Below are 12,411 nucleotides of genomic sequence, written 5' to 3'. Positions count from 1 at the left end.
AACCCTTGGGACCCCTTCCAACTCTATGATTCCACATTGTTTCTGCATTTTAGCATTTATTTCAAGATATCTAGACTGCCCTTCATCCAAACAGATTTCAAGCTGGTGTACAAAGGATATAAATAAGCCAATTCATCAACAAAACATCAACATTCATAATGGAATGTCAAAAATGAGAGACAGCAATAATATTGTAAAACAATCATGCAGACTAAATACATCTGTTTAAATGGCCTGTCAAATAAAACCTGGCACCAAAAATAGTGTATGGTTGGGGCCTAATGCTGTTTGAAGAGAGCATTCCAGAGCCAGGGCACCACCACATTAACACCATGGAAGCACAGGGTAAGGTGTGACAAGAGACAGGGGAGTAATGCACGCAAGTTTCCGTTTTAAGCCTACCTAATTTGCACTTCCTGAAACAATGTGTGAACTACAATGCAGCACTATATGAACTAAAACACAGCTACCCTTCAAAATTCACATTTCTCCAAATTTTGCAATGCAATTTTCTAACTAAATGTGTACGAAATTGAGGAAAGTGCACAAAATGCATGTATTAGCAAAAAAGCCATATAAAATTGCTTGCAAAAATGTTAAAATCTACAATTAGGATACATATGCACTAAAATACTGATGAATGTTTAATGAAAATTTACAAACCTTTGTGGAAATATGGAGAACTGAACTTACGAATGGAAAAACAAGACACACAAAAATTAACAGATTTGTCCATCTCTAGATGTGACCAAGTGGAAATAGCAATCAGCCAGCTCAGATAGAGTACACCATATGAACATGATGCTACATTCATTTTCATACTGAATAGTAAATGTAAACATGTGGGGAGATCAGCTTGAGATTGGCGCTGCTGGGGAGCAGGGCCTAGAAGAAACAATACCTAGGAAGAGAGGGGTATTGCAAAAACCAAAGATATTTGGTTCAAGCAATCACACTGATGCAGGAACAACAATGGCAATAAACATATCTCCTGCTGCACAGGAGTGTGAAGTTAAAGATAAACTTCACAGCAAATGATTCAAACAGAAATGCATGCCACCAAATCAGATACAACAAGACCTATCAGCCAATAGTTATTGCAAAGATAATTGTTCCAAATCAATCAATAACACCAAGTCACTTCATCACCGACCACAGAAACCACTTTCTTGCACAGGGGCTTATAAGCCCATGCCCATAGTCTCACTGCCACCATTAGAGTGATAAACAGTTTAAACTGCACCAGTTTAAACTGTGTAGATCAATTGAGGCCCCATAAAGAATCTGCACAAGAGATTTTTCAACAGGGATTTACTACCTCCAGATTTTATTCTCTCGCTGCTAAGATTACTTCTGTCAAACACTGAGAAGAGATAAGTAAACAGAAAGGGGGATTTTTCATGCTGTATTGTTCCGAAACAGTTTTAGAAAGAAATTCAAAGCTCAATGTGCTATTGGATTAAGCTATGCTGAGCAGCACCTGGCACTCAACTAAAAGGGGACCCAATTGTATGATTTTCTCACTATGAAGCGCCCAGCAATTTGAATCATGCAACAAAACTGTCTAGATATTCTCTGAGGACAGTCACAGACTTCATGTTACTAGTGCCAAATTATATCAGACATTTAATTTTAAACCTTGGGTACTTAGATGTAAAACCTTACAACTGTAATAGTCATAAAGCAGTGGGGCATTCCATTTCTTAGAATGGATTTTTCTACCCCCCCCCCTTAATTTAACCAGCACCTCCTGTTTTGTAGCTCTACTCTCTATAAAGTAATTTATCTAATTAGGGGATGTTCACAGTTGCTTAAAAGAAGGAAACTGCAGGGAACCAAAGAGCCTGATAGGAAAACCTTGAAAACTTATCCAGAGCTACCAAATTCAATTTAACATGAAAAAGTGCAGAGAAATAATGAATCCCAATATGTTCTTTTGCCTAAAATAAAACCATGTGGCAGGCACGCTCTCCGACATATTGGCATTTGAACGGAAAAAGATACTTAGCTTCTACAGCTTACACATAAAAACCTTTTATTGAGCATAGGTGAAATGGCTGAAATTAAAAAGATTCTTTCATTCGTCAACAAAATGGGCACAGCCCAAATTGATCTCATTCAATTAAAAAATGGCATGGATAATAACAAATTACTATTTCATCAATGGTGACAAGAAAATACTTGTGCTTGCCAATTCCAATTTTGTACCGGAACTATTGGTTACCTCCTTATGACCTTCCCACCCAGTCAGACCTTAACACATTCCCATTCTGTGAAACAATCTTAGAAGCTAAAATTGACTACAGAAATGCGGTCTTGGTATTGCTTTGCATTAGTCTGGCCTTCACCAATATGGTGCCCTCCAGATGGGTTCATCTAGAACTCTCATCGGCCCCAGTCATCATGGCCAGGGCACTGGGCACCACAGATTCCACTGGCATGTCCCAAAGCAATACGGAGCCTACAATTTGCACACATTGTCACTGATGGGAAGTGCAACCTTTTGCAGAACAGGCTGGGCCTGTTCTAGATCCGGGGCCCTGGATCTAGATTTTACTAACCAACTGCATTCCTGCCTGCCTTGTCTGCCCTGAGGTTCAGTTTCCTTTTCCTCATCCAACCATTTACATCCACGTTGAAGGTTTTCAAGGCAAAGCGAAAACCAAAGAGAAATGCATATAGCCCAAGCTCAAAAACCAAATGCTATAAAATGAAATTTATCAAATTGTATAACCACCAAAATGTAAAAACAAATAGATTGGTACATGGAAAATAGAAAAGTGAATGTTTATATATGCTAAACATCAAGGTATAGCAAGTTTCAATGAAACATGGGGTTCTTTAGTGATATAACAAAGTCAAACACAAGTTACTTCTGCAAATAGGCTGATAATCTTAGAACTCAGTTTCATATATATAATAATTTTTATTAGTTTTCAATTACAATCCAATAATAGCCTCGTTATAACAATACCAATTTATAATACAATGATTAACACCAGTAGTTCAAATACCAAATTATATAATTTAGATAAGGTGCTAGAATTTTTTAGAAAAATAAATTTTTATTAGTTTTCTCATTAAAAGCATTAATAAACAACAGAATTACAAACACAAACACAAAACATTCTTCATCTACATATTTTTACAAAATAAAACAAAAGAAAAAGAAAAAAAAAGAAAAAAAGGGGGAAGCAAAACACAAACACAAAAACACACACGACAATGAAAAACAAACAAAAAACAAATACCAAATGCCACATAAAAAGCAACACATAAGGTATTAAACAAAAACAAAGAAAATCTTTAAATGCTGACTTCCAATTTACCTCTCTGTAATTCATAAACTTTTAACCTTTTTATATCGCACAATTCTTAATCAATTTACATCATTAGAACTCAGTTTCATGTGAGACAATACCTCCTGTAAATTCTAAAAGGGGGCATGTATAAAGCCATCTACAGTGGTACATCTGCTTAAGAACTTAATTGGTTCTGGAGGTCCGGTCTTAACCTGAAACTGTTCTTAACCTGAAGCACCACTTTAGCTAATGGGGCCTCCTGCTGCCGCCGCCACGCAATTTCTGTTCTCACCCTGAAGCAAAGTTCTTAACCCGAGGTACTATTTCTGGGTTAGCAGTCTGTAACCTGAAGCGTTTGTAACCTGAAGCGTTTGTAACCCGAGGTACCACTGTATAGGGACAGAGGGCAGCTGTTGCAACCTAAGACTCTGCAGAGAACATCAGAGAAGATGGTGGTTTCATTAACATACGATGGTTACACAAGAAGGATCCAGGATGTAATTCACAAACGCTGACATTTGCTCAGAGAGATACCTATATATCAGGGTGACCCCTTGCTTGCATGAAACTGCAAACAGAACCTAAGAGATGTGCTAGTTCATAGCTCATAAGGCATTGCCTTTGGACAGAATATTAGAAGGGGAAGAGGTGAACAGTAAGTATGCAATCCTAAACACAATTACACACAGGAAGACAGTAAATAGTTACTATCAAGTAAACATGTTTGCAGTTGTGTGCACAAATACACCAAGGACAGGCTGCATTGAACAACAAACATACACAGGACTGAGCAGTAATGATAAATAAATAAATAAATAAAAAAATTTTTTGCCCAAACACCTAACAACTATATCAATGTTGGTGTAAGTACAGGAGTTTACACTACAACTCTGTATGCACTTACTTTACAAGTCCAATTTAATTTAATCAGGCTAATCTTCTGAGGAGATATGTATACGTATGAATTGCTGCAATATTTTTTTCGGGGGGGGGGGGTGTGGTAGTTTATTTCAATTAATTGCTGTTGACTTCAAGGTGCCCTTATTTCCCCCTCAACCAAGCCAAGAAGCAGGGGCTTTGTCTGCACCTGCCCAGCCGGATGGGCAACCATGAAGTGGGGGAGGAGAGCTGAACATAATGCCAACCTATTTCACATCTGGTGACCCATGCGCCCCGTTGGTTTCAGATAGTACAAGAGTAGACAAGTCTAAAAAGCCCAGGACACAAATTTCCACGGCACTCTAGTGGCTAGATAGGAGGCTTAATTTGGTCAGAATCAAGTACAGAGGCACCTCGGGTTACAGACGCTTCAGGCTACAGACGCTTCAGCTTACAGACTCCACTAATCCAGAAATAGTACCTCGGGTTAAGAACTTTGCTTCAGGATGAGAACAGAAATCACGTGCCAGTGGCATGGTGGCAGCAGGAGGTCCCATTAGCTAAAGTGGTATGCTCAGGTTAAGAACAGTTTCAGGTTAAGACCGGAACTCCAGAATGAATTAAGTTCTTAACCCAAAGTACCACTGTACAGTCGTACCTTGGAAGTCGAATGGAATCCATTCTGGAATTCCGTTCGACTTCCAAAATGTTCAAAAACCAAAGCGTGGCTTCTGCAGCCAATCGGAAGCCCCGTCGGATGTTTGGCTTCCAAAAATAGTTCACAAACTGGAACAGTCACTTCCAGGTTTGCGATGTTCGGGAGCTAAAATGTTCGAGAACTAAGCTGTTCGACTTCCTAGGTACAACTGTATACACTTCCAGCATTAACACTAAATACATTACTTCTGGTAAATGAGCCACCATACCCACTAGAGCTGTGGAAATTTGTGTCCCAGGATTTTTAGACTTGCCTACCTATGTACTGAAACTCAAAGGGTGCATTGGTTGCCAGATGTGATCCCCCCCCCCAGCTCTCCTAACCCACTAATGTGCAGAAAGAGGCCCTGTGGCACAACTCTCCTGGCAATATGTGCATGACACCGTTAAAGAAAAATCCCACCCCTCTTCCATAGGGCAGAGAAGTGTGTAAATTGGCTGTGTTTCTGTAGACTAATAGAGTGTAAAGCAGGAGTGGAAAAACTTAATCTGGCTACAGGGGCCAGTCACCTGTCAATCACCTGACATCACACAACATCAGTTGATGAAACTTTGCCCCCGTATCATGCAGAGGAAGACTCAAGCGCACCTTTCTTTCCTCCTTTGCAGCCCCAGCTATAATTCAAGTTCTGGCTGCAAAGGAAGACTATTTGCAGCTGTGGCTCAGGAAACCTCTTCCTTTGCAGCTGAAGCCGGGGCTGCAAAGGAAAAATTGGAAGTGTGCTCCAAGTGTGCTCCATTTCCAACTGCAATTCAAAAAGTGCTGAAATTGACCAGCTTCATGGTTTTACTTTGTCCCTTGCCTGTTGTGATAGAAGATGGGTTTGGTTTGGGAAGAACCAAGAGACTTGGCATGGGCCAAAGCTTGCACTGCTGATGCAAAGATCCTTGTCATTGAAATCATTTCAAATAACATGCTTACCATGATTCTTATCTCTCTTTGGAGAGGATTTTATGAATCTATATAAAACTGTTAAAATAAAAAATTCTCCCACTGTCTTACCACTACTAATGCTTGAGTTCGCCACAACTGTCACCTCACTCCACTGGTCAGCACTGGAGACTGAATAGGACCGCTGATGCATCCCGTCAGGGCGACTGTTGAAGGAAACCAGACTGATGCCGCTTGCCATCTGAGACACAGAAGTACTAGTAGTCACATTTCCTAGAAAGAAAAGGATTGAAAGTTACTGAAAGTGAAAAACAAATTTTTACATTCAGGATAACAGAAAGTGGGAATGAAGAAACAATAATCTTTGACAGAATGCTGATTGATGTTGTCATTATTAGGTATCTTCCAAAGTCCCCCTTACAGAGAGTGTCACACACAGCCCCGCTAGTAAAATCTCTCCGTATATTCCCTTTGTTTTATATCATGTTGAGAATTAAAAGTATGAACCTGCATTTGGCTATGATGAAAACCCCAAACAAAACAGAGTTTATGAGAGAAGGCATAGTGATAAATCTGGAGGCCTCAAATGTCAGTCTCAAAGTTGTTTGTAAGAAAGGGACCCAGGTGGCGCTGTGGTTAAACCACTGAGCCTAGGGCTTGCTGATCAGAAGGTCGGCGGTTCGAATCCCTGTGACGGGTTGAGCTCCCGTTGCTTGGTCCCAGCTCCTGCCAACCTAGCAGTTCGAAAGCACGTCAAAATGCAAGTAGATAAATAGGAACCGCTACAGCGGGAAGGTAAACGGCGTTTCCATGTGCTGCTCTGGTTTGCCAGAAGCGGCTTTGTCATGCTGGCCACATGACCTGGAAGCTATACGCCGGCTCCCTCGGCCAATAATGCGAGATGAGCGCGCAACCCCAGAGTCGGTCACGACTGGACCTAATGGTCAGGGGTCCCTTTACCTAAGTGATTGTATAATTCACTTGAAATGTTTGAAATCATTATCTTATTAGATGGAGTTATCTAAATCATGCTACTGCAGAGAGTTAGCAATTTATTCTTCTTTGTCTTCATCAAAGATTGGGTTATTGTAAGAAATTTTGAAGACAGGAGAACAGCGGTGGTGCACCGGTGGTTAGTGATAACAGTGAACAACTCTTCTCATTGTGACACTTTTGTGGGTGAGCTGAGAGTTTGGACCTTGGGTGAAAGTTTGGACCTTGGGTGAGAGGGAGTGACAGAAGGATAATGAACTGATACTGGTTTATATATGTGTCATGGACTGGTTGGATGCAGAGGAATGGTGGGAGGAACCAGCTAGGGAACCTTCAAGGGAAAATGGCTCAGAGCCTGGGGAATGCTGGTGGGACAACAATGAGTGGTCAGGGAGAGAATCATAGAATCATGGAGTTGGAAGAGACCACAAGGGCCATCCAGTCCAACCCCCTGCTGAGCAGGAAACACCATCAAAGCATTCATATCAAACATATGGCTGTCAAGCATCTGCTTAAAGACCTCCAAAGCAGGAGACTCCACCACACTCCTTGGCAGCAAGTTCCACTGTCGAACAGCTCTTACTGTCAGGAAGTTCTTCCTAATGTTTAGGTGGAATCTTCTTTCTTGTAGTTTGAATCCATTGCTCCGTGTCCGCTTCTCTGGAGCAGCAGAAAACAACCTTTCACTTTCCTCTATATGACATCCTTTTATATATTTGAACACGGCTATCATATCACCCCTTAACCTTCTCTTCTCCAGGCTAAACATGCCCTAAACCGTTCCTCATAAGGCACCCTTTCCAGGCCTTTGACCATTTTGGTTGCCCTCCTCTGGACACGTTCCAGCTTGTCAGTATCCTTCTTGAACTGTGGTGCCCAGAACTGGACACAGTACTCCAGGTGAGGTCTGACCAGAGCAGAATACAGTGGTACTATTACTTCCCTTGATCTAGATGCTATACTCCTATTGATGCAGCCCAGAATTGCATTGGCTTTTTTAGCTGCTGCATCACACTGTTGACTCATGTCAAGTTTGTGGTCTACCAAGACTCCTAGATCATTTTCACATGTACAGCTCTCACGCCAGGTGTCTCCCATCCTGTATTTGTGCCTTTCGTTTTTTTTGCCCAAGTGTAGTACCTTACATTTCTCCCTGTTCAAATTCATCTTGTTTGCTTTGGCCCAGTTCCCTAATCTGTTAAGGTCATTTTGAAGTGTGGTCCTGTCCTCTGGGGTATTAGCCTCTGGGATATTAGGCTTCCAGAGAATGGCTCACAGATGCTTTGCTCCTCCCCAGCACTTTTTGCTGCCATGCTGCATAGCTGGGTTGGCTGAACCAACACTTGTAGTTAAGCTATTTCCATGAGCTACAATCAAGCTACTAGTTCAAGTTTAGTCTGGAGAGTTTTTAACCAGAAGCCCATATTCAGACAACTGCAAAGCTAAAGCTAAACAGACTTAGCCCAATGAGGCAACAAAAGGGAACAGAGAGGGGGTTGCAAGTTCCTCTTTGGGAGCCCACACACCCAGTGACTATGGCAGCTTGCAAGGGAGCAGATGAAAAAAGAAGGGACTCCATTGAACTCAGGCCACTCACTCCTCTCTCTCTCTCTCTCTCTCTCTCTCTCTCTCTCTCTCTCTCACACACACACACACACACACACACACACACACACTTAACTTCTCACATTTAAATTACAGAATTCCCAATATGGCTTCCCCTGCATAGGACAAACCTTATTCCTGTTACTACTATGTAAAGCTCCCAAATTTATATTTTAAACATTTTGACTCAATCAAAAATACCAGCTATGCTACTATAATCATAGCACTGTAATGTGTTAATGGTAACTGCTGCTTTTATCACATATTCATCACCAAGTTCTTGCAAAGTAGTCCTCCAGGAAGCAAGGTCCCACTCTCAACTTCAATAAGGATTTTTTAACACGACCATATTTAACATACTGTATTTATGCAATACTTATGCAACATGATACTGAAAAATGTCCAAGAACATAACAGATTGGCCAGCCAGAGCATGAATTCAGTCACTTATTAGGATTCTGCATCTCATGAGAGATCTTATTGTGAAGAGGTTCTTGTAAAGCTTTAACGTCAAAATCTTACATGCAAGGACTAGCAGCACTTCAGCATCTGCCTCACTTTCAGTTTATTAGAATTAACATAAAATACATGGTCAACTACCTGGTTTATTCAGAGTTCTGAAAGACTGCTTCTACAAATGCATCATATACGCATCATCTGGCTGCTTTAGTTGATTAGCAGGGGGCAGTTAAATTACTATGCTAATCCATGTATTCTCAGCACTGGTTCCTTGATATGGATATGTGTATATGCTCACTGAGAAACCTTGATTAGTTCAAGCTTCAGTGTGTCAAAAGCTCCAGATTCTTTCCAAAGAATAATTTTAGCTGTATTCGCATCTGTAAAATGTAGGAGCTGATTTGAAAATGTACTTACCTCTAACATATGCTATTTTTCTTTAACTATTTGCATTTCAAAGTGAGTATTTCATTTATATATGAATGACTACCAGTATGTTGCAAAAAATGGGCTCAAATGAGCTAGGATGATGCTGGTTTTCTATTGAAGAACAATGTTTTTCATCTTCTGTAACATCACAAAGGAAAAAAACACTTCAGTTATAGCAACCTTTATTACATTTAAAATACTCAACCGATATTCTAAAATATTTTACTATGGGGAAAATTATCCAAAATATTCTTCTACAATGGTAAGAAACAATGGCTGACATCAACATTACAATCCAAGACAACTTAATTCCTGGTATAAAGAGTACGAGCACCATATTTTTGACAGCAAATAAATGATCATGTATAAGATACATATTATCACAGAATCATAGAGCTGGAAGAGACCACAAGGGCCATCCAGTCGAACCCCCTGCCAAGCAGGAAACACCATCAAAGCATTCTTGACAGATGGCTGTCAAGCCTCTGCTTAAAGACCTCCAAAGAAGGAGACTCCACCACACTCCTTGGAAGCAAATTCCACTGTCGAACAGCTCTTACTGTCTACACTGGAGCAGCACAGTCTCATTCTGCTTGCAAATGTATTGAAGCAAGGGTGGGGGGACTGGAGGGGGGCAGATATGCCTGCCCCTGTGGAGAGAGAGAAGAGGGAGATTTTAAGCAGCAAAATGACCTGAGAGGGAATGGTGGAGCACCCTCTGCCAATAATTAATGCTCTAATCAAGACTGCAGCCTTCCATGGCTGTTTTCTTTATAAAACAACCACACATAAAAGGACAGGACACACAACTGTATGCAATGTGTAGTTTTGTCTAGAACAGGGTTGCCTAACCTGTGGCTCTCTCTACAGTTTGCTGGGTTCTATCTCACATCTGTCCTTGCAAGGATGGTGGAGCTGTAGTCCCACAGTACATGGAGGGCCATAAGCTAGTTGTGTAACCTAGAGCAAAACAAAATGAGCACGATCTGGCCCAAATTAAGGAAGATTGAGTCCCATTAAAATCAACAGAAGTGCACGTAACTAAATTCCTCCCATTTAAATTGTAATGTTGATGTCAGCCATTGTTTCTTACCATTGTAGAAGAATATTTTGGATAATTTTCCCCATAAGAAAATATTTTAGAATATCGGTTGAGTATTTTAAATGTAATAAAGGTTGCTATAACTGAAGTGTTTTTTTCCTTTGTGATGTTACAGAAGATGAGAAACATTGTTCATTGCCCCCCTCTTAACGTCCTAGTGCATATTTTGGAGGTACATTGCTAGATATATTTTTGGGTCAGTGTTACTAGCTATTCAATATATGGGAAGTAATATATGGAAAGTAATATTCAAGATTTGTAACCTATTCAGAAGTTCTTGGTGTTATTTATGGTGTTGGTGTTATTCTCCAGTCAATATATGGCTACACCCACCCACCCATCCCCACCCTTGCAAGTCCTTTCTAATACGTTTTATTAGCAATTTATTTTTCTGGGTGGTCCTGCCACTTGACAGCTGGCCAATAAGCTTTCACAGATTTGTAGAGCTGGAAGGGATTCCAAGCGTCATCTAGTTCAACCCCCAGCAAAGCAGGATTCTCAACTAAAGCATGCATGACAGATGGCCGTCCACCCTCTGCTCAGAAACTCCAAGGAAGGAGGGTCCACCACTTCCCAAGGGAGTCTGTTCCACTATCAAACAGCTTTCACCATCAGGAAGATGTTGAGTCAGAATCTCCTTTCTTGTAGCATGAAGCCATTGGTTTGGATCCTAGCCTCTGAAGCAGGAGAAAGCAAGCTTGCTCCATCATCCCTTTAGATATTCGAAGATGGCTAGCGTATCTGAACTATTTAAAATTTTAAAAGATGATGCTGTTAAGGTGCTACACCCAATATGCCAGCAAGTTTGGAAAACTCAGCAATGGCCAGAGGATTGGAGAAGATCAGTCTACATCCCAATTCCAAAGAAGGGCAGTGCCAAAGAATGCTCCAACTACCGCACAATTGCGCTCATTTCACACGCTAGCAAGGTTATGCTTAAAATTCTACAAGACAGGCTTAGGCAGTATGTGGACCGAGAACTCCCAGAAGTGCAAGCTGGATTTCGAAAGGGCAGAGGAACCAGAGACCAAATAGCAAACATGCGCTGGATTATGGAGAAAGCTAGAGAGTTCCAGAAAAACGTCTACTTCTGCTTCATTGACTATGCAAAAGCCTTCGACTGTGTCGACCACAGCAAACTATGGCAAGTTCTTAAAGAAATGGGAGTGCCTGATCACCTCATCTGTCTCCTGAGAAATCTCTATGTGGGACAAGAAGCTACAGTTAGAACTGGATATGGAACAACTGAGTGGTTCAAAATTGGGAAAGGAGTACGACAAGGTTGTATATTGTCTCCCTGCTTATTTAACTTATATGCAGAATTCATCATGCGAAAGGCCGGACTAGATGAATCCCAAGCCGGAATTAAGATTGCCGGAAGAAATATCAACAACCTCAGGTATGCAGATGACACAACCTTGATGGCAGAAAGTGAGGAGGAATTAAAGAACCTTTTAATGAGGGTGAAAGAGGAGAGCGCAAAATATGGTCTGAAGCTCAACATCAAAAAAACCAAGATCATGGCCACTGGTCCCATCACCTCCTGGCAAATAGAAGGGGAAGAAATGGAGGCAGTGAGAGATTTTACTTTCTTGGGCTCCTTGATCACTGCAGATGGTGACAGCAGTCACGAAATCAAAAGACGCCTGCTTCTTGGGAGAAAAGCAATGACAAACCTAGACAGCATCTTAAAAAGCAGAGACATCACCTTGCCTACAAAGGTCCGTATAATTAAAGTTATGGTTTTCCCAGTAGTGATGTATGGAAGTGAGAGCTGGACCATAAAGAAGGCTGATCGCTGAAGAATTGATGCTTTTGAATTATGGTGCTGGAGGAGACTCTTGAGAGTCCCATGGACTGCAAGAAGATCAAACCTATCTATTCTGAAGGAAATCAGCCCTGAGTGCTCACTGGAAGGACAGATCGTGAAGCTGAGGCTCCAATACTTTGGCCACATCATGAGAGGAGAAGACTCCCTGGAAAAGACCCTGATGTTGGGAAAGATTGAGGGCACTAGGAGAAGGGGACGTCAG

General features: G+C 41.2%; 1 protein-coding gene across 4 annotated transcripts in view; it reads right to left on the bottom strand.

Annotated features, from left to right (window-relative positions):
• The window catches only part of AGAP1 (ArfGAP with GTPase domain, ankyrin repeat and PH domain 1), a 378,138-nt gene that overhangs the window by 123,958 nt on the left and 241,769 nt on the right, over positions 1-12,411 (bottom strand). For all 4 annotated transcript variants that reach the window (XM_060282347.1, XM_060282348.1, XM_035139158.2 and 1 more), the window contains one exon: positions 5,902-6,063. In XM_060282347.1, coding sequence (XP_060138330.1) covers positions 5,902-6,063 — 162 coding nt within the window. The remainder of the gene's footprint in view (positions 1-5,901; positions 6,064-12,411) is intronic.

Source organism: Zootoca vivipara, chromosome 1 (genome assembly GCF_963506605.1).
Source record: "Zootoca vivipara chromosome 1, rZooViv1.1, whole genome shotgun sequence".
NCBI lineage: Eukaryota > Metazoa > Chordata > Lepidosauria > Squamata > Lacertidae > Zootoca > Zootoca vivipara.
Note: the sequence above shows the minus strand (reverse complement) of the source record. Positions and strands in the feature narration are given on the sequence as shown.